Source organism: Bos javanicus, chromosome 21, assembly GCF_032452875.1.
Source record: "Bos javanicus breed banteng chromosome 21, ARS-OSU_banteng_1.0, whole genome shotgun sequence".
NCBI lineage: Eukaryota > Metazoa > Chordata > Mammalia > Artiodactyla > Bovidae > Bos > Bos javanicus.
In genome coordinates, this window is record NC_083888.1 from 4,785,702 (window position 1) to 4,813,624 (window position 27,923).

A 27,923-nucleotide genomic window follows, 5' to 3' on the forward strand; every position below is an offset into this window, starting at 1 on the left:
AAATCCCATGGACGGAGGAGTCTGGTAGGCTACAGTCCATGGGGTCACTAGAGTCGGACACGACTGAGCGACTTCCCTTTCACTTTTCACTTTCATGCATTGGAGAAGGAAATAGCAACCCACTCCAGTGTTCTTGACTGGAGAATCCCAGGGACGGGGGAGCCTGTTGGGCTGCTGTCTATGGGGTTGCACAGAGTCAGGTACAACTAAAGCGACTTACTAGCAGCAGCAGCAGCAGACTTTACTCAAACTCATGTCCATTGAGTTGGTGATGCCATCCAACCATCCCATCCTCTATCATCCCCTTCTCCTCCCACCTTCAATCTTTCCCAGCATCAGGGTCTTTTCCAATGAGTCAGTTCTTTGCATCAGGTGGCCAAAGTATTGGAATATCAGCTTCAGCAGTAGTCCTTCAAATGAACATTATATATTATTATATATAATTATTATATTATATATTATATTACATGTTATATTATATATTATAATATTATATTATATATTATATGTAATATATTATAATATAAATTATATATTATATTATAAATTATATATATTATAATACAATATATTGTTTATTATATAAATAAATTATATAAAATAATAATTATATTTATTATATAATCTATAATATGTTATATATTATATTATATATAATATATTGTATTATATATAAAATTATATATAATATAATTATATTTAAATATATAATTATATATAATATAATATAATGTATTACATAATATATAATACATGCTGTGTTGTTTTTAGTTGCTCATTCATGTCTGAATCTTTGCAACCCCATGGACTGTAGTCCTCTGGTCTTTTCTGTCCATGGGGATTCTCCAGGCCAGAATACTGGAATGGGTTGCCACACACTCCTCCAGGGCATCTTCCCAACCCAGGGATCAAACCCAGGTGTCCCACATTGCAGGTGGATTCTTTACCATCTGAGCCACCAGGGAAGCTCAAGAATACTGGAGTGGATAGCCTATCCCTTCTCCAGGGGATCTTCCCATTCCAGGAATAAAACTGGAATCTCCCACATTACAGGCAGATTCTTTACCAGCTGAGTTACCAGGGAAGCCTATATATATGCCTATATATATCATATATCTATATATAAAGCGATTTTGATGTACAGTAGAAATTAACACATTATTATAAATCAATTATACTTTAATAATTTTTTTAAATGCTGCATAACAAACCATCCCAAAACTTATTTTAAGCAACAGTCACCATTTTCTCTTATAACTGGCTCTGTTTTTCACTTCACATCTATGGATTAATTATTGTGGTTCAGCTTTACATATTTTTCTCCATTTTCCTGGACAACCAGGCAAAGGCACAAAAAGGAAAGAGTGGAGGCTTTTTCGGAGAAGGCAATGGCACCCCACTCCAGTACTCTTGGCTGGAAAATCCCATGGACGAAGGAGCCTGGTAGGCTGCAATCCATGGGGTCGCTAAGAGTCGGACACGACTGAGCGACTTCACTTTGACTTTTCACTTTCATGCATTGGAGAAGGAAATGGTAACCCACCCCAGTACTCATGCCTGGAGAATCCCAGGGACCGGGGAGCCTGGTGGGCTGCCGTCTCTCTGGGGTCGCACAGAGTCAGACATGACATGCTAAGTCAAGCAACTTAGCAGCAGCAGCAGAGGCTTCTTAAGACCTACACTCAAAACTGACGCGTTATTACTTTTGCCTACTTGGCATTAACCAAAACAAGCAGTCTGACCAAGTTCAAAGTCAAAGTATGGGGAAATACATTCCTCCCACCTTGAGACTATGGCAAGGGTATTGTTGCAAGGAGTGATGGATTAGGGCCAATCATTTACTTTACCATTGTCAGTGACCGGATGGGAATCCTGGATACTACCTTTGTTCTGTTTTTGTTAATAACACCTGAGCAGTTATATTGAGCGCAATGTTTGTTGAAATAACTTTATGGTTCTGGACAAGCTAGGTGAGATGATACACTGATTAACAGGACAAAGGTAACATATACGCCTAGCCAAGAAGAATGAGGAACTTCTATCAGTGAGACCATAAGAATAGCAACATATTAGGAACTGAAAACAAATCACCCATGCTCTGAAATCAGTTTCTTAAATTTCTGTTGAATATAGTCTTTATCACTATACATGTATACATACAAATACACTGCAGTTCACAATAGTATATGAGATGCTTTGTTCTTGTAAATGTTTAATTGTACATTATTTTCCTGACTCTTGTGCTCATTTCTATTCTCTATCACAAAGTCTTGAGTGACAAGCATTGTTCACTACTTTTGTTTATATAATAGAAACTAAATGTTACAAATTTATTCCATCTTCATGATTGCAAACATTACAGGGCAAGGTGGGTAAACAAGACTAATAAAGCAGTCTCTTTTCTTCTGTTTAACCAGATGCAGCATTTTGACACTTTTATGATATGCAAGTTGTCTTCATTCATTGATGACTCATTGACTTACTATGAAGGCCAGCAACAGCAAATCTTTGCAATGTGGGATCTTTTTCCATACCTACTCCAAGTATCTTAATTCCTGAACTACACCATGAACTCAGAAATGATATTCACTGAAACATTCTTGAAGCTTCCACATCTTTATCTGACACCTCTTACTAAGGCAGGGAACTGTCTGATAAAGACTGTTTTCCTTTAATTTAATTTATTAATTTTTGGCTGTGTTGGATCTTTCCTGCTGCATGGGCTTTTCTCTAGTTGTGGCAAGCCGGGTCTGCTCTCTAGTTAGAGCACAGGCTATCAGGCTAGCAGGCTTCTGCAGTGGCAGCTCCCAGATTCCAGAGCACAGGCTCAATTGTTGTGGTGCATGGGTTTAGCTGCTCTGAAGCATGTGGGATCCTCCTGGATGAGGGATCAAACCCTTGTCTCCTGCATTGGCGGGTGGATTCCTCACCACTGAGCAACCAGGGAAGCCCAAGACTGTCTGCTTAGCTAACCTGAGCCACCAGTAATCTTAACCATTAAGTTAATATATAAAAATAAACTGCTCTTGATAAATGTAATACTGCCTGCCATATCAGTAAACAGTGTCACAATCATCAGTGGTTGCAGCCAAGCAGCCACCACCAAAGGTGTGCTAGTGAGCTGGTCAATCATCTGGGAACTCAGGAAGGAAGCAAAGAATACCTGCCTTCTAGCAGCCGTCAGACTGCAGCCACTCCCTAAGGTCAGCCCTGAGTTTCCTCAGGATGTGAAAACACGCAATATTGGCCCCACACAGATGAGATGCCTATCAGAGGAAGGCTTTCAGTGAGCCCAGACTCTTGCACCTTCCCATATATAGAAAGGCACTAAATTCCTTGACTTGGGATATCTGGTTTTGTATAATTAACCAGAATCGTTTGTTGTCCTGCCCTTTGTCACCAACTCCTATATCCTATGCATCCTAGCTTCTTCTTCATCTCCTCAGAGCAGTTCTCTCAGGGACACTTGAGATGCTGCCTCATGGGCTTGACGTTCTAAAAATTCCCACTGAATAAAACATAATTCTCAACTTTCAGGTTATGAATAAATTTTTAGTGGGCACTCCCAAACATTGACTGAAGCTGTTGTGCCAGATCAATTTTCAGAACACTAATTCCCTGAAAGAGAAATCATAACCAGCTACTTGCATGAACAGTGACCCCCCAGTACAGTGTAACTAGTGTCCAGAGTATAACCAAAAACCAGCTAGAGCTAGTCATCCTGAGTGGTTCATTGATATTTACATACGAGTATATGTTAAGCCAAGTATTGCATCTGTAATCCCAAGAAGTCATTCAATTTTAACACATTGAGTTCCTGCAAGATGCCAGAGTAAGTGAGAATTCATTTCAAAGCAAAGAGTTCATCATCTTTTACAGATAATAACTTTGGATTCACACAGCAGTAGCTTGTAGTAAGCAGCAGCTGAAAATGAGAACTTAGTTCCCTGACTGGGAATCAAAACTGGGAATCAAACTTAGTTCCCTGACTGGTTGCCTGGGTGGAAACCAGGAATCCTAACTTCTAGAACACAGGGGTCAGTGTGTAGAATCTAAGTCCCTAGTCTTTGCCTAGGGACTTTGTTTCTTTGTAGGAAAAAAATCAGACAAGGAGTCGGAAGCTATAGAGCAAAGAAAGTATTAGAAAAGCAGAGTACGTGTGGAAAGACGCATGGGCAAGCAGTTGCTAGAGTCGTGTGTTTGGGAATTTTAAACTCTTTGTAAGAGGACAGTCTTTTGGGTCTTTGTCTTCTTCTTGGCCAGTCATCTTACTTTGACTCCTACTGGTTAATTTATCTTAGGGCCATCCCCTGGGTGGGGATGCACCCCTTAGTTGAGGTGGATTTTATGTGCGAGGGATAGCAAGATTTATTATGGTCTGGCATCCCCTGCCTCTGTAGTTGTTGCAGGGAAGGGCCAATTTTGACTCCATTATGAATCTATATGACTATAACCTTTGCTTTTTTTTGCTTTTGTTATTATGTGAGTGTGTTAGTCGCTCAGTTGTGTCCAACTCTTTGCTACCCCATGGACTGTAGCCCACCAGCCTCCTCTGTCCATGTAATTCTCCAGGCAAAAATACAGGAGTGGGTTGCCATTCCCTTCTCCAGGGGATCTTCCTGACCCAGTGATCAAACCCCATGCCTGCTTGCATGCTAAGTCGCTTCAGTTGTGTCCGACTCTGTGCGACCCTATGGACAGCAGCCCCCAGGCTCCTCTGTCCACAGGATTCTCTAGGCAAGAATACTGGAGTGGGTTGCCATTTCCTTCTCCAGTCTCCTGCATTGCAGGCAGATTCTTTACTATCTTAGCCACAGGGAAGCCCACTTTTGTTATAATCATACATAATGACCTGTCTCAGGGAACCCTGCCCCTCTACCTGAAGACATTAACACTTAGGCAGGCAGTCCAAGGCTCTTTAAGGAGGAGGCGAACATTCTCACTCATGCTTTCCTTAAGCCTTGTGCAACAATGTATCTTGCCCAGGAATTGGCCTTTCTTTTTTTTTTCAAAGAAATAAAACATTTTTAATCTGAAAGTACAGTATCTTGAAAAGCACAGTAGTACAGAACAACAGGGGCTGGCATTGAGTGAACAAGAAGAGTTACTGACTGCAGAGGGATGGGGGTTGGGAGATGGTAGAACTGGAGGGTCATCAGCAACAGGAGACAGAGGGCAAGCTGTGATTCCATACCTGCAGCCAATGGCACAGGTTCTGGCTCCTTGCTGGATTCAATTCTGTCTACCTTCTTGAAAGAACAATCCAGTAATGTCTGAGTGGTAGCTCTTTTTTTCTCATCATAGATGCCACGGTAGCACTGGATTACATTCTGAATGGCTGCTGCAACCTTCATGTACCATCCAACATTCGGGGCCTGTGCCTCAAAACCCAACAGTGCCTCCTCAAACAGAGCTAACTTATGTGATTTGAGGGGAAAACACACGTTTACGTCTTCAAACGTTCACAACTTGAAGGTTCATATATAGAGATTTACAGCAGAATGAACTGTACAAGTACAGTAATACAGACTAGAGGAGAACAAAGGTATACTTCAGGTCCCTGAAATATGACAGGGACAATCTGAAACAGCATTAGAAAGCAGAGCTCATGCTCAACATTGGCAGGCAGAAGGAATAGGACAAAAATAAAAGTGAAGCTGTCACAGAAAAGCCAGCTTTCTACTAAGTTAGGTATCGTGGGAGACTTTTAAGTCACATATTAGCAGTCTCACCAATAATGTGACCACATCTGCGATCAGAATTTTCAACAATAAAATTATTTACATATGTATGAAAGTGAAAGTGAAGTCGCTCAGTCGTGTCTGACTCTTAGCAACCCCATGGACTGCAGCCTACCAGGCTCCTCCGTCCATGGAATTTTCCAGGCAATAGTACTGGAGTGGGTTGCCATTTCCTTCTCCAGAGGATCTTCCCTACCCAGGGATCAAACCCGGGTCTCCCGCATTGCAGGCAGACACTTTACCATCTGAGCCACCAAGGAAGCCTATTTACATATGTATAATATAGTACAAATATTATTCTAACTTTTAATTTCCCAAGCATGTTCATTCACATCTGACTGACTGATAGTACATAATATTATTTTGCAATAGGTCAGTTAGGACATCTATGTTATCCCAGTTATACAAAACCAGACACAAAATGGTGTTGGGACTTCCTTGCCTGAAATTACTAAGCATGTGTCCATATATTTTTTAAATCTCTTTATTTCCATTCTGCCCCTTTGACTAAATTTTATTAATACAATATCTACCCTTCTCTCGAATCCCCCTCTCCTGTGGAAGGCATCACTAACCAGTCACCCAAGCCAAATCTCCTTTTCATCTCCCGACCAATAGTCATCAATGTTGACAAGACGTTTTCCAATTTCTGGGATTGATTTCTTCCCCATTAGAGTTCGTTTTTGCAAGTCCATTTCTTCCTCATAAGTTTGACATGTGAGCTCTTAATTGCTCTGCCGCAGTTTTCTCTTCTTCAGTCAGCAGTAACAGCTCCAGGTCTGTTTCCTTCTGCAGTTCTTGTATCAAGGTCATAGTCTTACTGAAAGTAGCACAAATGCGGCTCTCAGTCTCTTTCCGCTCCACAGCAATTGGTTTAAAGCGAACAGGCAAAGTTTGATATCGAGACTTTATTGCTGACAATTCCTTTAAAAGTGTAACTGGATTTTTCTTGCCTGCTGAATCAGGATAATTAGTCTTGATTTCATATTCCGGCCTGTACTGAATATAGTCCAGATCAGAGTCAGCTTTCTGGAACATTAGTTCCAGCTTACCGACCTCCGCCTCCATGTTGAATAGTTCAGACCTGGCCTTTCTTTAGGAGCAAATGAATACACAGAACAAAGCTTACTCATGGAAATACTTTTCTTAGACTCTATGTTAATGATTATAATTGTAACAAATCTCACCTGTGAATCTGTTTCTTAAAACAATGTATCTTATGCAGAAAAGCGTTGCCTGGAACACTTCCTTCAGGATTCCTTCTGGTTAATCTTGTGGAGAAGGCAATGGCACCCCACTCCAGTACTCTTGCCTGCAAAATCCCACGGATGGAGGAACCTGGTAGGCTGCAGTCCATGGGGTTGCTAAGAGTCAGACACGACTGAGTGACTTCACTTTCACTTTTCACTTTCATGCGTTGGAGAAGGAAATGGCAACCCACTCCAGTGTTCTTGCCTGGAGAATCCCAGGGACGGGGGAGCCTGGTGGGCTGCCATCTATGGGGTCGCACAGAGTCGGACACGACTGAAGTGACTTAGCAGCAGCAGTCTTGTACTGAAGCTATCTCAGGATATAAGCCTTGGGAAAGGGCCCAGTGGAACTCTTACAACCTCGAGGTATTCTTCTTATCTATCCTCAGCAGCCGTTGAAAAGTATATAATGCTCTGCGTGAAACAGTGAGGTGGGTACTCTTTTACCCGCTTCTGATATCTATGTCAGAAGCTTTCTCTGTCCTGTCACTTTAAATAAAACTTTGTTACACAAAGCTCTGATCGACTGAGATCTTGTCTTTTGGTCTCAGAGTAAAATTTTCTCCTTCAGAGACCATGGATACCTGCACCATTCACAGTAAGTTATCAACAACCCATCCCCAATGGCCTGCCTCCAGGATCCCTGCCCCCTGCCTGTTTTTGTTCAGTTGCTCAGTCATGTATGACTCTTTGTGAACCCATGGTTCACATGCCAAGTTTCCCTGTCCTTCTCAATCTCCTGAGGCTTGCTCAAACTCATGTCCATTGAGTCAGTGAGCATCCAACCATCTAAACCAGTGTCATCCCCTTCTCCTCCTGCCTTCAATCTTTCCCAGCATCAGGGTCTTTTCCAATGAGTCGGCTCTTTTCATCATGTGGTCAAAGTATTGGACCTTCGGCATCAGCCCTTCCAATGAATATTCAGGGTTAATTTCCTTTAGGATTGACTGGTTTGATCTCCTTGCAGTCCAAAGGACTCTCAAGAGTCTATCCAGCCCCACAATTAGAAAGAATCAGTTCTTCAGCACCCAGTCTTCTTTATGGTTTAAGACTCACATCTATACACGACTACTGGAAAAACCATAGCTTTGACTATATGGACTTTTTTCAGCAAAGTGATGTCTCTACTTTTTAATACACTGTCTACATTTGTCATAGCTTTTCTTCCAAGGAGTAAGCGTCTTTTAATTTCATAGCTGCAGTTACCATTCACAGTGATTTTGGAGCCCAAGAAAATAAAGTCTGTCACTGTTTCCATTGTTCCTATATCTATTGGCCATGAAGTGATGGGATTGGATGCCATGATCTTAGCTTTTTTGAATGTTGAGTTTTAAGTTGGTTTTTTCACTCAAGTCTTTCACTTTCATCAAGAGGCTCTTTAATCCCTTTTCACTTTCTGCCATAAGGGTGGTGGCATCTGCATATCTGAGGTTATTGATATTTCTTCCATAAATCTTGATTCCAGCTTGTGCTTCATCCAGCCTGGCATTTCACATGATGTGCTCTTCATATAAATTAAATAAACAGGGTGATAATATACAGCCTTGATGTCTCTTTTCCCAGTTTGGAACCAGTCCATTGTTCCATGTCCAGTTCTGTCTCTTCTTGACCTGCATACAGGTTTCTCAGGAGGCAGGTAAGGTGGTCTGGTATTCAGTTTTTCACAGTTTGTTATGATCTACACAGTCAAAGGTTTTATCATAGTCGATGAAGCAGAAGTTTTTCTGTAATTCTCTAGCTTTTTCTATGATCCAACGGATGTTGGCAATTTGATCTCTGGTTCCTCTACCTTTTCTAAATCCAGCTTGAACATCTGGAAGTTCTCAGTTCACACACTATTAAAGCCTAGTTTGAAGTATTTTGAGTTATTACCTTGCTAGCATGTGAAATGGGTGCAATTGTGTGGTAGTTTGAACATTCTTTGGCATTGCCTTTCTTTGGGACTGGAATGAAAACTGACCTTTTCCAGTCCTGTCGCCACTGCTGAGTCTTCCAAATTTGCTGGCATATTGAGTGCAGCACATTCACAGCATCATCTTTTAGGATTTGAAATAGCTCCACTGCAATTCCATCACCTCCACTAGCTTTGTTCATAGTGATGTCCCTAAGGCCCACTTGACTTTGCATACCAGAATGTCTGGCTCTAGGTGAGTGATCACACCATCATAGTTATTTGGATCACTAAGATCTTTTTTGTATAGTTCTGTGTATTCTTGCCATGTCTTCTTAGTATCTTCTGTTTCTGTTAGATCCATACTGTTTTTGTCCTTTATTGTGCCCATCTTTGCATGAAATGTTCCCTTGGTATCTCTGATTTTCTTGAAGAGATTTCTGGTCTTTCCCATTTTATTATTTTCCTCTGTTTCCTTGCATTGTTCACTTAGGAAGGCTTTTTTATCTCTCCTTGCTATTCTTTGGAACCCTGCATTCCAATGGGTATATCTTTCCTTTTCCCCTTTGCCTTTGGCTTCTTCTCTTTTCTCAGCTATTTGTGAGGCCTCTTCAGACAACCATTTTGCCTTTTGGCATTTCTTTTTCTTGGAGATGGTTTAGATCACCACCTCCTGTACAATGTCACTCACCTCTGTCCATAGTTCTTCAGGCACTCTGTCTATCATATCTAATCCCTTGAATCTATTTCTCACTTCCACTTTATAATCGTAAGGAATTTGATTTAGGTCATACCTGAATGGTCTAGTGGTTTCCCCTACTTTCTTCAATCTAAGTCTGAATTTTGCATTAAGGAGTTCATGATCTGTGCCACAGCTAGTTCCTGGTCATGTTTTTGCTAACTGTATAGAGCTTTTCCATCTTTGGCTGTAAAGAATAAAATCAATCTGATTTAGATAATGACCATCTGGTGGTGTCTCTGTGTTGAGTCATCTCTTGTGTTGTTGGAAGAGGGTGTTTGCTATGACCAGTGCGTTCTTTTGCCAAAACTCTGTTAGCCTTTGCCCTGCTTCATTTTTTTACTCCAAGGCCAAATTTGCCTGTTACGCCAGTTATCTCTTAACTTCCTACTTTTGCATTCCAGTACTCTACGATGAAAAGGACATCTTTTTTGTGTGTGTGTGTTAGTTCTAGAAAGTCTTATAGGTCTTCATAGAACCATTCAACTTCAGCTTCTTCGGCATTCATGACTGAGGCATAGACTTGGATTACTTTGATATTGACTGATTTGCCTTGGAAATGAAATGAGATCATTCTGTTGTTTTTGAAATTGCATTGTTGTTTTTGAAATAACTGCATCTCAGACTCTTTTGTTGACAATGAGGGCTACCCCATTTCTTATAAGGTATTCTTGCTCCCAGCAATAGATATAATGGTTATCTCAATTAAATTCACCTATTTTGGTCCATTTTAGCTCACTGATTCCTAAAATGGCAATGTTCACTTTTGCCATCTCCTGTTTGACCACTTCCAATTTACCTTGATTCATGGACCTAACATTACAGGATCCTATGCAATATTTTTCTTTACAGCATTGGACTTTACTTTCACCACCAGACACCTTCACATCTGGGCACTGTTTCCACTTTGGCTCAGCCTCTTCATTTCTTCTGGAGCTGTTTCTCCACTCTTCTCCAGTAGCATATTGGGCACCTACTGACCTGGGGAGTTCATCTTTCAGTGTCATATCTTTTTGTCATTTCATACTGTTCATGGGGTTCTCAAAGCAAGAATGCTGAAGTGGTTTGCCATTCCCTTCTCCAGTGGACCATGTTTTGTCAGAACTCTCTACCATGATCCATCTGTCTACATGGCTGTCCTACATGGCCCAGCTCACAGTTTCATTAAGTTACACAAGGTTGTGATCCATATTATCAACTTGGTTAGTTTTCATTCATTGTGGCTTTCTCTGCCTGTGAGAGATTAAAACTTTCCCTCCCTAAGGTTGGCCATTTCAGGAGATATTTGCAAGATAAGGTCTTTACTTCCTCAACTCCTCTCCTTCTCTGCTCTATAAAAGAACTTAGTATCCAAACCCCCCACTCTCCCATGATGGTTATTCTTCTGGGTAAGGCAAAAGTATGAACAGGGGGCCAGTTGTAAATGTCAAGCCTGAAGACCATCTATGTCCTGCTTCAATAAGAGGAGAAACAGCAAGGACAGGGGGAATAAAATTCCTACTTCTGTTGTATTAAGGGAGACCCCCTCCAGGGCCCCAAACGTGGGCCCTTGTCTCACCAGAAAAGAATTGTCTGAGGAGAAATGTGCTGATAGAAGGAAGAGACTTTATTGGAATTGGCACCCAGGTGGAGAGCAGCAGGGTAAGGGAACCCAGGAGAACTGCTCTGCCACGTGGCTTGCAGTTTTGGGTTTATGGTGATGGGATCCATCTCCAGGTTGTCTTTGGCCAATCATTCTGACTCAAGAGTCCTTCCTGGTGGTGCATTCATTGCTCAGCCAAGACGGATGCCAGCAACAAAGATTCTGGGAAGTGGTCAGACATGTGGTGTCTCCTTTTGACTTTTCCCCAACTCCTCCAGTTGGTGGTGGCTTATTAGTTCCATGTTCCTTACCAGGACCTCCTGTCAAAAGACAATCCATGCAAGTGGTTACTATGGTGCCTGGCCAGGATGGGCGGTTTCAGTCAGCATGCTTCCCCTAACAACTCCCCCCTGAGAGACTTCAAACTTCAAACTCAAGATACTTCTTGGGAATTGGGGCGGAGGTCTCTTTCTTCTGTAAATTTTTCCTGCTGTGCATGGGCATAGACCTGCCTAGCAGAGCAGAAGTCTCTCTCTACCTGATCTAAGTTGAGGTGTTCTGTATCTGAAACCCTTGTAGTAACATCAGTTTGGTTTGGAACTGTTGGAACCTGTTGGGAGATAAACTTTGTAAGGAGTTGGAGTATACAGGGGCTCAATAGGAGTCCTAATAAGATAGTTATCGCTGGACCCAGAAATGGCAGGAGCCAAGAAGGGAAAGAAGGAGAACTCCATACACCTGTTGAGTTTATATCCAAGATTTCTGTGGCCTGTTCCAAAAGCCCCTTGATATCTTCTTGGACCCACCCAGACTGGTTATAATAAAAACAGCATTCTTCCTTTAGATAGAGACAAGTGCCACTCTGCCCTGCAGTCAGTAAATCCAGAGTCCAAAGATTTTGTAGGACCATTGTGGCTAGGGACCCTAACCAGGATTGTAGATGTTGGAGGGTCTTTGTAGCTTTTTCTATGGACACAGCAGTGTTGGTAGAAAGCTGCTGAAATTTATATAGAGCAGTTCCCTCAGTGGCAGCTCCTGTCAAACCAGAAGTCAGCCCTAATGCCAAAAAAGGGGGCTAAGTACCACTGCATGACATAACCTGTAGTGGGTAATAGTGGTGGAGGCAAGGAGGTATTATTCCAGGCCAGATCTATGTACAGCATGTACAACACACCCCAGAGGGCAAGCTCCTGTCCAAAAAGGTGGCAGGGATAAACAAGCTTTATCCCCACATATGAAGTAGACACCATGACTGGATTCAAGCTGGGCAACAAAACAACCTTACCAAAGAGGGACAGGGTTTCCATCTGCCTTACAACTAGAACAAGGGCAGTCCTTTAGCAGCTGGGAGGAGACCGTCACAATACTTGCTGCAAAACCACAGCAGTGAGGGCATTTAGGAAGGGGTTCAAGTGTTGTGAGGCATCCTGGGATCTGTCCTCGAGGTAGAGAGTATTTTGTTTAGGTTCCCACCATAGGGTTATGTTTTCAGCGGTGGGGACCCCTACAAGGGAATGACAGGGGTCAGAGTTACCTGTCTGATTTAGAAATTAGAATGATCAGGTGTGGTTTTTGGTTGTCCAGAACAAAACATGGCTTTTTGAGACTGGTTAATGGCAACTGAGGAGAGCCTCATGCTCATGGATAGGTATAGCATGTCAGTTCTGCCAGAACTTCTAATCCCCAGGCTTTGGGCTAAATTATAATACCCTAGAGCAATTCCTAGATCCCAGTTTTCTCCATCAGTTCTGACACTGAAGGTTATCCCACATTGTGAGTTGTCCAGATTTCCCACAGACACCCCTGTTGGGGAGTCACTTTTAAGACAGACAGGGAAGGTCACTTGGGGAATGTCAGTCAAGAGAGAAAATAAGGGCCTGAGTGGGATTGCAGATGTTATCATGGGAGTAAATAAAAACAGCTGTTGCTGATACCAAGGCATGAAGTTTTTCTCCCCTTTTACCCAAAAGGCCATGCGATGACCAGATGGGGTACACTGGGTGACAGCATGTAGATGGGCTGGAATGGTGGGCCAATGATACCCTGGGATAGGATAGGACATATCCCCAACTTCTGCTGCTAATGCAGATTCAGCAAGGGGCGGTTACACTGAGTCAAGAAGCAGTGTGGTTTTCAAGCATATATGCATCATTAAGGGAGAAGTTAATAGCTGTGCAGGAAGGCATGATAAGAAAGAGGAGAAACATCATAAGATGCATTGACTTACCTGAGGGAGATTTGATGGTGTTCCACGTGAACAGCAGTCTTCAACAGGTTCACAGGAATAGTTGTCCTCTGCTTTTAGAGTCCCAGTCCCCATCTCTCCCTCCTGTAAGGCCATAGGGTTTTATTCTAGAATTGTGGACCCAGGCAGATAGACCCTTCACTTTTACAGCAGTTGAGGTTACTAGGACAACTTGATATGGCCCTGTCCAATTCTCAGACATCTGGCTTGGACTCCCTTTTTCTTGCCAGGTCTTTACTAATACTCGGTCCCCCAGCTCTACTTGGGGTTTTTTTAAGTCCTCCTGTGGTCTAGGAAGACCTTTATCCATATCACAGTTCTTGCTGAAACCTTCCCAGGTCAATTGTATGTTTTAGGAGTTCATTGGTGTCCTCATTAAAAAAAAAAAAAAAAATCAGAAGTTAAGAATGGACGTCTATACATCATTTCATAAGGGCTTAATAGTGGCCATTTAGGGGCTGCCTGTACCCTCATGAGGGCTATGGGTAGCATATGGGTCCATTTATTACGTGTTTCTTGACATAATGCAGCCATAGCCCTTTTAAGAGTCTGGTTGGCTCTCTTCACCTTCCCTGAGAGGAGGGCATGGCAACCCACTCCAGTATTCTTGCCTGGAGAATCCCTATGGACAGAGGAGCCTGATGGATTACAGTCCATGGGGTCGCAAAGAGTTGGACATTACTGAGTGACTAAGCACAGCATACCTTCCCTGAGGCTTGAGGCTGCCATGATGTGTGGAGGTGATATTTCATTCCTAAGTATATGGCCAGGTTCTGGGATATCATGGCTATAAATGAGGGCCCATTGTCCCTCTGAAGTGATCAAGGCAGCCCAAAGGTAGGCACTATTTCCTTTAGCAGAGCTTTACAGACTTCTGTAGCTCTCTATGTCCTGGTAGGGAATGCTTCAATCCATCCTGTGAATGTGTCATTAAAGGCTAGCAAATAAGAGAACCTATGACCTAAATCATACCCCTTACAATAATACAGAGGAAATGACAAATAGATTCAAGGGATTTGATCTGATAGAGTGTCAGAAGAACTATGGATGGAGGTTAGTGACATTGTAGAGGAAGCAGTGATCAAGACCATCCCCAAGAAAAAGAAATGCAAAAAAGGCAAAATGGTGGTCTGAGGAGGCCTTATAAATAGCTGAGAAAATAAGAGAAGTGAAAGGCAAAGGAGAAAAGGAAAAATATACCCACTGGAATGCAGAGTTCCAAAGAATAGCAAGGAGAAAGAAGAAAGCCCTCCTCAGTGATCAGTGCAAAGAAATAGAGAAAAACAATAGAATGGGAAATACTAGAGATCTCTTCAAGAAAATTAGAGCTACCAAGGGAACATATCATGCAAAGATGGGCATGATTATGGATCTAACAGAAGCAGAAGATACTAAGAAGATGTGGCAAGAATTATATAAGAAGAATTATACAGAAAAAGATCTTCAAGACCCAGATAATCATGATGGTGTGATCACTCACCTAGAGCCAGACATCCTGGAATGTGAAGTCAAGTGGACCTTCGGAAGGAAGCATCACTATGAACAAAGCTAGTGGAGATGATGAAATTCCAGTTGAGCTATTTCAAATCCTAAAGACGATGTTGTGAAACTGTTGTACTCAATATGCCAGCAAATTTGGAAAACTCAGCAGTGGCCACAAGACTGGAAGAGATCAGTTTTCATTTCAATCCCAAAGAAAGGCAATGCCAAAGAATGCTCAAACTACTGCACAATTGCACTCATCTCACACACTAGCAAAGTAATGCTCAAAATTCTCCAAACCAGGCTTCAACAGTACATGAACCATGAACTTCCAGATGTTCAAGCTGGATTTAGAAAAGGCAGAGGAACCAGAGATCAAATTGCTGACATCCTTTGGGTCATTGAAAAAGCAAGAGAGTTCCAGAAAAACATCTACTTCTGCTTTATGACTATGCCAAAGCCTTTGACTGTGTAGATCACAACAAACTATGGAAAATTCTTCAAGAGATGGGAATACCAGACTGCCTGACCTGGCTCCTAAAAGATCAGTATGCAGGTCAAGAAGCAACAGTTAGAACTGAACATGGAACAACAGACAGGTTCCAAATCGGGAAAGGACTATGTAAAGGCTGTATGTTGTTACCCTGCTTATTTAACTCATATGTAGGGTACATCATGCGAAATGTCGGGCTGGATGAAACACAAGCTGGAATCAAGATCACCAGGAGAAATATGAATAACCTCAGATATGCAGATGATACCACACTTATGGCAGAAAGCAACAAAGAACTAAAGAGCCTCTTGATGAAAATAAAAGAGGAGAGTGAACATGTTGTCTTAAAACTCAACATTCAGAAAACTAAGATCATGGCATCTGGTCCCATCACTTCACAGCAAATAGATGGGGAAACAGTGGAAACAGTGACTTTATTTTGGGGGGCTCCAAAATCACTGCAGATGGTGACTGCAGCCATGAAGTTAAAAGATGCTTGCTCCTTGGAATAAAAGTTATGACCAACCTAGACAACGTATTAAAAAGCAGAGACATTACTTTGCCAACAAAGGTCTGTCTAGCCAAATTTATAGTTTTTCCAGTAGTCATGTATGGATGTGAGAGTTGGACTACAAAGAAAGCTGAGCACTGAAGAATTAAGGCTTTTGAACTGTGGTGTTGAAGAAAACTCTTGAGAGTCCCTTGGACAGCAAGGAGATCCAACCAGACTATCCTAAAGCAAATCAGTCCTGAATATTCATTGGAAGGACTGATGCTGAAGCTAACTCTCCAATACTTTGGCCACATGATGTGAAGAACTTAGTTGTTTGAAAAGACCCTGATGCTGGGAAAGATTGAAGGTGGGAGCAGAAGAGGACAACAGAGGATGAGATGGTTGGATGGCCTCACCTAATCTACGGACATGAGTTTGAGTAAACTCCAGGAATTGGTGATGGACAGGGAGGTCTGGCGTGCTGCAATCCATGGGGTCACAAAGAGTCGGAGATGACTGAGTGACTGAACTGAACTGAACAGGCAGATGGGATTCATTTCCAGGTTGTCTTTGGCCAAGCATTCTGATTCAGAGCCCTTCCTGGTTGCACTCTCATTGCTCAGCAAGATGGATGGCAGCGACAACGATTCTGGGAGGTAGTCATACACATGGTGTCTCCTTTTGACGTTTCCCAAACTCTTCCCGTTGGTGGTGACTTCTTAGTTCCATGTTCTTTACCAGGATCTCCGGTCATAAAACAACTCATGAAAATTGTTGCTATGGTGCCTGGCCAGGGTTGGCAGTTTCAATCAGTGTGCTTCCCCTACACTTCTAAAGGCAAATCAATGGGTCTTCACAGTCTTAATTGATAAAATCCAGAGTCCTCAATTTCCCAATTTTCTCCAGAAGCCCATTTCTCTTCTCCTGTTTTCTGACACAAGCCTGAAATTGTCGTTCTGTGAGTCTTTTGAGAAACTGCTAGTGAAACCAGCGGTGGAATCCCCCAAGAATACCCCAGGCTCATGTCTGTGCTCACCAAGGTGGCAGAGCACTCTGAATCAGTCATTATCTGCTCATTATTCTCTTCCTAATCCTCAACCCTTCTTTTGAGACACAGCGGAGTATTTTCACTTTAAATCCTCCTCCAAAATACGCTCAAGGTCAAATTCCATAAAGGGTGCTTAAGGTAGGGCTCCAAGAGAGGGGTGGAAGGGTGTGGAGGAGGGCATCGCAGGCAGAGAAAAGACAAAACATTGTTATAAATAATTGTAATGTCTTATAATACTTAGTAATTATTGATTCAAGGCGTGTTGGAGCCATTGTTAACGCTAATTCTTTCCCAAGAGGTTTTGATTCTGGAGGAGAGAATGGAGGGGGGTTAGCGGGGACTTTCCCAACTCTGAAAGGTAACAGAGGCAGCGGAAGGGGTACGCTGGAACCCGCAACAACAGGGAGTTGCCAATCTGCGAAGTCCCAGTTGCTTAAGGTGCCAGCGAGCACGGGCGTGGACGCAAATCCTATTTGCCCAAGGTAACGTCTTGAGACCTCGGTGTCCAATCAGTACGAGAGTAAATATCCGACGCGGCGCAGGGTGTAAGGCGCCCCTCGGGTTCCCGGAGCCGCCCCGGAGGGCTCAGCCCGCCTCGGCCACGCCCTCGAGGCGTTTCCAGGCGTCCGGGCCGGTTAGCCACCCGATTGGCCGGGAGGCCGGAAACCCGGCCCCGGGCGCCACGTGTACTAGGGGCCTGCCGGAAGGCGAAGGCCGGCGCTGACTCGGCGGGCGTGTGCGGCGCGGGTCTGGCCGGAGCTGCGTCGCCATGGAGCGGGACGGGGATCAGCTGTCCGCGCGGCCCACCCTCGAGACCGAGGGGCTGCGTTTCCTTCACGTCACGGGTGAGTGGGCGCGCGCCGCGGGCCGCGGGGCCGCGTCCTCATCGCCGGCTCGCCGCCATGTTCAGTGAGTAGTTCTCCACGGCGCTGTGGGCTGGGCCGGCCGGAGGCCAGACGCGGCCGGTACCAGCAGGCCTGGGCGGTGGGCCGAAGGCGCGCGCGGAGGCTCGCCCGGAGCCCGGCTTCCCTGGGCTTTGCTGTCGGCCCTTGTTTGCCCGAGTCCTTTATCTCGCGCGACACAGGCGATTCAAGCCCTTCCGGGTCGCGGTTTACTGGGCTCACAGGGTCCTTGACGTTTGCCGCCAAGCCGCGCTTCCCCCACCACCGCGCCCTTGCGCACGCCCCCAAACTCAGCCCTGTGCCAGTCCCCCGCGGCTACCCTTTTCCGTATGTTGCCTGGATCGTTAAAGCCCTTCCCTTCCTGATTCGGACACACTCCGTCATCCTTCAAAACCCGGCTGACGTGCCCCGCCTGCCCCGGGCTTGCCCCTCTGATTCCCCAGAGGGCTGAGAAGCACCTTTCCAGGGAACCCTGGATTGTACTTTTCGCTGTTTTAACTCCCTTCTTAGGAAGTCTTCCGCTAGGAAAGCCCGGTGGAAGTGTCATTTTTAGTTTCTTGAAAACTGTTTTATTCTTTTCAGTGGGCTCCCTGCTGGCCACTTACGGCTGGTACATCGTCTTCAGCTGCATCCTTCTCTACGTGGTGTTTCAGAAGCTTTCCACCCGGTTGAGGGCCTTGAGGCAGAGGCACTTAGATCAAGCTGCCGCTGCTCTGGGTTAGTATGTGTGTGTTTGTGTGTATGAGCATGTGCGCGCGTGTACACTCAGTTGTGTCCGAGTCTTTGGGGCCATGGACTGTAGCCTGCCAAGCTCCTCTGTCCATGGGATTTTCCAGGGAAGAGGACTGAAGGCGTGGCTTTACCCGTACTTATTGTAGTTATTTATAAGTTAGTCTATTGTTACGAGTAAGAGGTATCAGTCTAATCCGTGTGGGAGGTAAACTGAAGTTGATTTTGGTGAATTGCAGTAGTGTGTTTTTTTTTAATTTCAGAGTTTTTGATGGGGTGAAAAACCTGCTTAATGATGTGTAGAATACCCTCTGCTTGCATCATTCTTTATTTACAGGAGAGAGTAAAATGAAAACGTCAAAGCTTCTGCATACTTATGGGTGTGCCTACTAACTCTCAGTTATCTCTAGAACCCTAGTGAGTGACAGGAAACTCAGCCTTAGTTCCTCACATTCACTGCATTCTGCTTTTCAAAACTTACTCATCAGACCTGATGGCAGATTTACACATGGCTGTTTAAAAAACTCATTCCCTCTAAAACAGCCTTTTAACTTGTTAGAAGTTACAGTTTCTGAGAACATAGTCAAAAGAAATGTTCAGTATTTTGATAATAGTAGTATAATTAAATAAATGCTAATCGTCAGTGATCCAAGTCACCACAGTTATGAAGCTGGGGAAGAAACAAACATCATAACATAATAGTAGTCATTAGCAGAAGGACCTAAAAAATTCCTTTACTCTCCTCTCCCATGAAACCCTGTGGTCCTTCCATCATCTCAGTATTTTTGGTTGTTGGCTGTATATCCCAAAAAACAAAGTACAGTTGTAAATCTTGCTTAAGTTGTGGGATAATGTGACGTGGGTGAGGTTAGAGAACAGCTTCAGTCACCTGGTACAGCCGTTGCTGTCACTGTGATCTGCTGACAGCTGAGGAGTGGATTTATAATATAATGGGATGGGCATCTCAGAAGAGTTTGTTTTAAGGAAGCGTTGCACAAAGTAAATGTGCAGTGAAAGGTGTACTTTGTGTTGTACAATTTTGTTAGGAAAATTAGGTTTAAAAAATCCACACATAATTTCTTTTTTTCTAAGAATAAAACAGCAATTTCAAATGTTGTTACAATTCACATTTCTATAAAGTAGAACTATAGTTTCATTTTTAAAAGTAAAGCTCTGTTCATCTCTGCCACCACACAAACCCACACCCACCCAGCCATACCTATTTTGTGTTCTGTTGTACGTGGATTCAGTTAAATGACCTTTTTTCCATTGCTTTTTACTGTCTGTAGGTAATGGTGATCCCATATCCTTTGGATGGTGCTGGTGTGAACATAATAGTTGTAGTTTGTTTCTTTGTTTAGAAAATTAGTCACACTACTGTGTAGTTCCCCTTAGTGCTCCTTAAACACAGTGGTCTGCATAAAACAGAAAACTTGATTGTGTTTTTGTGTAATTTGCTTTGTTGTATAAACCAGATAAAAATAAATATCTGGGGCGGTCATTTCTATTAACGCTAGTTGGCAGAATTTTTCTTTTCTGTAGAAACAAGAATAGAATACCTAAATACCTTTCCCTTTTTCTGGTATATATCTAGACTAATTAGGTGATAGCTAATGATCAGAAAACTTGCTTTCCCTTGGTTATTTCTAGAATTCTGGTCAGCCTAGAGGCTGGGAGTTAAGAGGTATCCTGGATGTGAAATCAAATTTCGCTGTGGCTGCCGCACCACTTATATTTGAATCATAGGGCCCAGGCCAGATTCTCTGAATTGGGATTGCTCAGAGAGCCCAGAAATCTGTTGTGAATAGAGATTTCTGATGCTGTAAGTATTTTAACAAGGACTCTGAACTGAGGCTATGTGATAGTCTCCTTCCCCTTCAGGCAGTAATTAAATATATGCAGAAGGATAGACTTACTCATGTTAAAAAAGGTTTTTGTATTGTTTGATTTCTGTACACTTCTAATAATATAGATCTCAAGAGTTTCCATTTTATATTTTACAAAGTGCTTTATTCCAATTTTTTTCTGCCTTTTCAGAACCTGATATTGTTGTTAAACGACAGGAGGCTTTAGCAGCTGCTCGTTTGAAAATGCAAGAAGAATTAAATGCACAAGTTGAAAAGCATAAAGAGAAATTAAGACAGGTATGTACTGGTTTTAGTTTGAATACATGATATTTGAGGTTTAGTTGGTAAAAGTGTGTATGTGTGTGCATGCACTCACATTATGGTGGGTAAAGGGAACAGTTTTAGGCTGAATCATTTCCACTTAGCTAAGTATTGCTCAGCATGTTTTACTTGTGTAATTTCTTAATGTTCACGGGTGAAATGCTATTAAATAATTACTCTTAAATACTCTTGTATTTATGTTTTTACTTTTAAGTGGTTCCCTTATAGCAGTATTTTGCCCATAAAACCATGTGCTATGTGCAGGAGCCGTACCACCAGACACAGAACACACATTCAGCATCTTGCTTCATGGTTGGTTTCAAGCTTTGCATCTCACAGGATCTGACTTGGTGGGGCCACTCTTCAGTGGATTAAAGAAGAGCCAGGGGAGGGTGGCAATGGACTCCGCCTAGGGTAGAGATGGAGAGCAGGAGATGGAGTTCTGAAAGACTTTTGTTAAACACATGGTTTGGTTGTGGGAGTGATGGGCAGTTCTGGAGGTGATGGGGAGGAAGAACCAGGGGCTACTGTTGAAGTGACCTGAGCAGCCAGGTGGGTTGTGCTGCTCTTCACAGGCGTGAAGTCACACTTACTGTGTTGGCCCCAGTCTGTGTAACTGAAGCAACTAAGTGTAGGCTCCGCTTTCTGGTTTTATTACAGATGTTTCTGGGCCCCTCTTTATCCCCTTAGAAGGAAACCAGAGAAGTTGGTCTTCCTGCTGGTCTTGCCTGTGTCTCTGGTATTTCCAGAAAGGAATGCCTTTCTGCCACCGCTGGTGGCTTTTGTTTTCTGCATGGTCACTTAGTGCATGGTTGGTGTCCACATCGTGGCTGGAGCTCAGAGTGAAAGGACAGAGCGAAGTATTTTAGGTATTTTTCCAGAAATATTTTATTCATATATAAACGCATGCTTATATCATCTTTCCATAGAAATGGCAGCATAATACACATAGATGCTATGTTTAAGCAGTTTTATTTTTTGTTTGTTTCTAAAAAAAACTTTAGCAAGTGTTTTAAAGTTTTTAAGAAATATTTAATTGTTTTGTTTCTAGAGCCCAAGAGTAAGAAACTGTAATGTGAGCCTCCTAAAATTGGAGAAAGGATAGAAGCCTGTGTTGAGTTTTAAAGTTGTGGTTCTGTATTGTTTGTTCAGTCTCTCAGTCGTGTGTCTGGCTCTTTGCGGCCCCATGGACTGCAGCACGCCAGGCTTCCCTGTCCTTCACCATCTCTGGGAGTTTGCTCAAACTCATGTCTGTTGAGTCAGTGATGCCATCCAACCATCTCATCCTCTGTCGTCCATTTCCTCCTACCTTCAATCTTTCCCAGCATCAGAGTCTTTTCCAGTGAGTCAGTTCTTCGCATCAGGTGGCCAAAGTATTGGAGCTTCAGCTTCAGCATCAGTCCTTCCAATGAATATTCAGGACTGATTACCTTTAGGATTGACTGGTTTGTTCTCCTTGCTGTCCACAGGACTCAGAAGAGTCTTCTCCAGCACCACAGTTTGAAAGCATCTATTCTTTGCTACTCAGCCAATTTTATTGTCCAACTCACATCCGTACATGACTGCTGGAAAAACCGTAGCTTTGATTATGGACCTTTGTTGGCAAAGGAATCTCTCTGCTCTGAAATACACTGGCTAGGTTGGTCAAAGCTTTTCTTTCAGGGAGCAAGCATCTTTTCATTTCATGGATACAGTCACTGTCCACAGTGTTTTCGGAGCCCACGAAAATACGGTCTATTACTGTTTCCATTGTTTTCCCATCTGTTTGCCATGAAGTGATGGGACTGGATGCCATGATCTTCGTTTTTCAATGTTAAGTTTTAAGCCAGCTTTTTCACTGTCCTCTTTCACCTTCATCAAGAGGCTCTTGATGCTTTCTGCCATTAGGGTGGTGTTATCTGCATATATGAGGTTATTGATATTTCTCCTGGCAATCTTGATTCCAGCTTGTGCTTATTCAGCCTAGCATTTCCCATGATGTACTTTGCATAGAAATTAAATAAGCAGGGTGACGTATCTCCTTGATGTACTCCTGTCCCAGTTTTGGACCAGACCATTGTTTATGTCTGATTCTATCTTTCTTGACCTGCATACAGGCTTTACAGGACGCAGGTAAGGTGGTCTGGTATTCCCGTCTCTTTAAGAATTTTCCAGTTTGTGATCTGCACAGTCACAGACTTTAGTGTAGTCAACATGGTTCTGTATACTTAAGAAAAGTAACAGTCTTCCTGTCTCATAGTTCAGTCAGCTCTCTTGTATGTGGTCTCAGAATTTATCACTGATGTACCATTCTGGTGTTTTCCATGTTGGCTATAAACATAAAACAGCTTTCAGATTAAGAAGCAGTTTCTTCCTTAACCTCCTGTACTTGCAGACAGTGAAGGCATGAAGGGACAGGCATTTGGGTTTAGCAGTGATGGACCCTGAACCATTGAGAAATTTCTGGATATGTGCTTTCTAAGGCATCCTCTTGCATATCTTTGTGGCATTGCAGTTTAATCGGAACCAGAATGAACTGAAGCTTGGGTTTGGATTGCATCAGGAACTGAGAGAGTTAGTGACCTTTGTGCACACGTGAGTTGCAGTACCCAGTTGTTCAAGGAGTGGGAAGCAAAGGTGAAGACTTCGGGCGCTGTATTTCCCTCCTGTTCACTGCTCAAGGTTTCTCAGGTGCTCATTGTTGGACATAGTTTTCTACTGAGATTAGTTTTCTCTTATGCTCCCATAGTACCTTACTTGCAGAGAATTCTCAAATTTGCTCTCATTGGTTCCTCACAGCCTTCCAAGTTGAAGGGTTAAGTAACTTTCCTCAGGTGACACAACCAAATAGCAGCAAAGCACACCTGCCAGCCACACCGACCCTTTTCAAGTCAGTGTTCTTCAACATGACCAGAAATGTCTAGTTTAAAAGAAGAATCTGTATTCTTTCTTCTGTGACACTTTTTGCTTTCCTTAATAGTATGGAAAAGCAAAGGATTCTGTATCTGAATTAAACTCACACACCACTAGATGACAGCTACTTTATTAACTGAAGAAAGTGCAGGTGAAACTTTGAAGAACATTTAAATTACAGATTATCAAAAGTATATTTTCTTTGAGAAAGATGACAGCTTATGAATTCATTTTGTATCATGTGCGATTCTTCCTCAGCTTGAAGAAGAAAAAAGGAGACAGAAGATTGAAATGTGGGATAGCATGCAAGAAGGAAAAAGTTATAAAGGAAATACAAGAAAGCCTCAGGTGATGTAGCCTTCAACCTAGTGGACTTATGTTCAAGTAGGTGAAGATTCCTGGAGTAGAATGTCTTAACTAGATTCTTAAGGCTGTATATGTTCAAGCAGGAAGAAGACAGTCCTGGGCCTTCTACTTCATCAGTCATCCCAAAACGAAAATCTGACAGAAAGCCTTTGCGAGGAGGAGGTAAGTATGAAACATTAAAGCATTCTGAACAATAATTGGCTAAATTTACCTGAAACAGGATTCTCTTTTCTTGATTCATTGTCTATAAACTGAGACTAATTCCTAAGTATAGGTTATGAAGATTAAATAAAAGAAACAGATGTAAAACAGCCTTCAGCGGCTAGAAATGACCAGCCTGCTGAACCCTTTTATTGCCCCTGAGCCTCCAGCAAGGATGTGGGTGCATGTCCTGTTTCCAGGAGGCCTCTGACCTCCTTGGCCTCACAAAAGTTAGCATTTGATAAGCAGTGAAAAAGGAGGTCACTCGAGGCTCTCGGGAAATAATTGGGATGGTTGCAGTTGTATTTTAGTGTTTTTCACTTGATCCCACAGTCCTGTAAGGGGTAAGTTAAGTGAGGCAAGGAGTAGTTTGCCTGTTTTGCATATGAGTGGGTCAAGGGGCCTAGGACACGGGTTTTGGCCTTTCCAGCCAGAGCTGCCTTGTTTCTTACAAATAACTCCTTCAAGGAGGCATGAACAGATAGATATTCATTAAGAGACCTTCTGTGTGCAGTACCCCCAAGCACTCTAGGTGGTACCATAGCAGTGTGTACCATCCCATCCTTGAGGACTTTCACATACTTTTGGGAGGATGGGACTCCCACACAACTGAAAATAAATAACCCTTTGTGATGTGCCAGGAGTTCCTCCTCCATCTGGAGAGAGGGGAGGGCAAAAGCATTAGAATGCTTTGGGAAGAAACCAGTTCTAGGCTGAAGATACTTTTTTCTATCTGGGAAGAGGGGTTTTCTCTGGCTAGGTGCCACAGAGGCAGAGGTGTGGCCAACCTCTTAGACGACTGAGGGGAGTCTGTGAAGCCTGCGAGCTCTCTGAAGCCAGGACACAAGGTGGGTTGCCCTTAAAGGCTGGGTTCTGATCCCTTCCTTTGTGTTAGGAACTCAGAGCTGGCTTGTATAGGGGAGTGGTATGTCTGAAAAGAAAATGCTTTTTTAAATCTTTTTCTTGCTTCAGCAAGAAATAATCTTCTAAGGCCATTATGCAGAGCAACAAGTGGTAGTATTCAGGAGACAATTGTAGAAAATGGAATGTATGGTGTGCTGTATGCATGCCTCTAACATTGCTAGCAATCCAGAGCTGGGGGCTTTGAATGGCCTGTCTTTATAGGCCTTAAAGAAACTGAGGCACAGGGAGTTGGTGACCAAAGATTCTACAGTAAGGAACAAAACCACCTCATTTAAGGTCTTGCTGACTCTAGAGCCTGAGCAGAATGGTCGCCAAATGTCTATTAACTTTAGGAAGTTAATGAGTGGGCAAGGATGAGTGTGGCGGCTGGGGCATGTGGATTTTCCAGTTCTTACTGGTGAAAGCAACCGCAAGTTCCATTCGGTTTTGATTTTTATAATTTATTTTCTGTAACTTGAGCAGTTCTTACTTGAATGTACTCGTTTTATTAAGGACTACAGTTAGAAACCTTTATATACTTAAATTTAGCCATCTTGAGAGGCTTTGGGGGCAGATTTTTTGTGTATTTGGTGCAGATTTTCATGTTTTGATAGTTAAAACAGAAGCTGAATGGCTTGTTTTATTCAAGTCAGTTCAGACTGCAATCACATTATAGAAAGTTAGATTAGTATATACAATGCAATATAATGCAGTCACATTATAAAGTTTTTTTGGTCATGTGGTTGCTTAAAGTTTTCTGAAAATGTTTATGAGAGTTTATGAGATTGTATCTCTGCAGTGCTTTGCATATCAGGCTTACAGTCCTCTGTTTGATGCGAAATGTTTCCAACACTGTTTTGCTTCCTTTATCTCATCACAGGTTACAATCCTTTGTCTGGTGAAGGTGGTGGAACCTGTTCCTGGAGACCTGGACGCAGAGGACCCTCATCTGGTGGATGAGGCTAAGAATCTTGTTAGTGTCACTTTTGACATTAGCAAGATGAATCCTTAACCCTCAACTCAATTGTCTTACGCACGCTTTTCACAGTGATTAGCCAGGGGGAGGGGCTTTCTTTCTGTTCTTAACTACACTGATGACTTCAAGGGTTGAAGGCAGCATAGGGTGTGGACATGGCCACTAGGCAGTATTGCAGTTAGTCACGCTGCACTGAAGCCGTGACTGTTCATTGATTTCACAGGTCTTTGTTAGTTGGTAGCTAAGGGCTTCCAGGTGATTGGTGATCTTGGTAAAAGAGACCTGGCAATGATCCTTCAAGTTAAGAGGTCCTGGCTGGTAGGACAGTCTCTGTGACAGCTTGCGTTGAATGATGTCTTCCTTGTAAATGGTGAGCCCACCAGCAAGGATTACTGATGCAGACAGTTGATGGGGTTGTTCTGTAAATTTATATGTACAGAACTGTTTAAAAAAAGAGAGACTGTAAATATTAAAAAAAGAACATTTTCAGTATCTTTATTAAATTTAAAGAAATTTCTTTATGCACTTGAATTTGTCTGTCTAACATAATACAGCTTTTTATCATTCATAACCTCCCGTTAATAAAATTTACTTTCTCTTCTCATTATTGCTCACCTCAGTGAGCATGAAAAGTGGGACAGCTGCAGTGGTTTTCAGAGCTGGAGGGCTCCTGGGGGTTTATCCACAAAACCGGACACTTGGAGTTGAGTTTCTGCATTAATAGGGCAAAGAAACATCTTGCTTCTAAGTACCTCAGGGGTCATTGGGGTTTTTGGAAGCCCTGTGAGTCCTCTGTCTCACACTCATTTCTTACGTCCTTATCCAGAGTCTCTGTGAAGTATGTTATAAAGGGCCAGGTAGTAAAGATTTTAGGCTTGACAGGTGGCACAGTCTATATTTTTTTAATTTTTAAAGAATTATTAAATACATTTAAAAATATTTATCTTACGGGCTAGATTTGTCCTGCCACCTGTAATTTGTTGATCCCTGCTTCATGTCAAGATGATGAGAAAGAATAATGGAAAGTTTTAGACTGGGTTAAAATATTTCATCTAGGTCTGTTAATTTATGTCCAGAGAGATTGATTCCCTGTAGGATATAAACGAACTTTTAAGAGTTCTTCCTTTAAAATATTTCCTGTAGTTGAAAATACCTAGTTAAGCAGCTATCAACTGTTCATTTTAGAAATAGAAGGCATGTTTCAGTATACTATTAGCTGTGACTTTCCCCTCACACCTCCTTTTTTCCCCTATAAATTAAGGAATTATCAGGTGTAAACACATAGGAAGAAACGCTGAGTTGTATATACCCACCTAGCATCTGGCAGTATGACTGGTGGTGGAGAGGTGGTGCCATGTGAGTAATTGACCGGGAGATAATAGAAGAGGGAAGGAAACTAACTTGTGTAATAGAGTTTGAAGAGCACTTGCTGTGTGCCGAGCACATACATTTATAGTTAATCCTCACTACAGTCCCGTGAGGTAGGTACTTCTAGTTAACCTTGGTTTTTAGAAACTGTAGCTTAGAGGGTCAACTGGTGCAAGACCCTGATCACTGTAGTCTGTTTTGTCCTTGTGTTCCTGATAGCCAAAGACTGTACAGCCAGGGTCATAGAAAACCAAGCTTGATGTATCTAATGAGACAGCTACCATGTGGCAAAGTGAATACTTATCAAGTGTTGTGTGCTACAAGTCAAGAGCAGTAAATATTTCAGAAGGGTGGACTGAAGTTGCCAGAGGAGATGGGTCCTGTGCTCCTGTTGAAAGAAGTGGTGCAGAATCTGAGGCCCATGGGGAAGAAGGGATGGGTCAGAAGATAGCTG

General features: G+C 42.7%; 2 protein-coding genes across 4 annotated transcripts; one reads left to right on the top strand and one right to left on the bottom strand.

The window, feature by feature from the left end:
* Positions 1-5,206: 5,206 nt before the first annotated feature.
* Positions 5,207-7,337, bottom strand: LOC133233966 (spindle and kinetochore-associated protein 2-like). Its single transcript, XM_061394149.1, has one exon. It carries the CDS (start codon positions 6,807-6,809, stop codon positions 6,444-6,446), a length of 366 nt encoding a protein of 121 aa, XP_061250133.1. The 5' UTR covers positions 6,810-7,337; the 3' UTR covers positions 5,207-6,443.
* Positions 7,338-17,644: 10,307 nt separating this feature from the next.
* On the top strand, positions 17,645-26,622 carry SELENOS (selenoprotein S). 3 transcript variants are annotated; one of them, XM_061394215.1, is made up of 6 exons: positions 17,645-17,809; positions 18,449-18,583; positions 20,633-20,739; positions 23,914-24,003; positions 24,105-24,183; positions 26,006-26,622. In XM_061394215.1, the coding sequence occupies exons 1-6, from the start codon at positions 17,734-17,736 to the stop codon at positions 26,083-26,085; spliced, it is 567 nt and encodes a 188-aa protein (XP_061250199.1). In that variant the 5' UTR covers positions 17,645-17,733; the 3' UTR covers positions 26,086-26,622. The 3 variants fall into 3 exon arrangements, with proteins under 3 accessions (XP_061250199.1, XP_061250200.1, XP_061250198.1); XM_061394216.1 differs by lacking the exon at positions 26,006-26,622 and adding an exon at positions 24,964-25,999 and having other exon boundaries at positions 17,648-17,809; positions 24,102-24,183; XM_061394214.1 differs by having other exon boundaries at positions 17,652-17,809; positions 24,102-24,183.
* The last annotated feature ends 1,301 nt before the right edge of the window (positions 26,623-27,923 follow it).

Coding starts and splice junctions, on each gene's coding strand:
- LOC133233966 (XM_061394149.1), bottom strand. CDS start 6,809: ATGGAGGCGGAGGTCGGTAAGCTGGAACTAATGTTCCAGAAAGCTGAC.
- SELENOS (XM_061394214.1), top strand. CDS start 17,734: ATGGAGCGGGACGGGGATCAGCTGTCCGCGCGGCCCACCCTCGAGACC. Junction 17,810..18,448: donor GCGTTTCCTTCACGTCACGG/GTGAGTGGGCGC, acceptor TATTCTTTTCAG/TGGGCTCCCTGCTGGCCACT. Junction 18,584..20,632: donor TCAAGCTGCCGCTGCTCTGG/GTTAGTATGTGT, acceptor CTGCCTTTTCAG/AACCTGATATTGTTGTTAAA.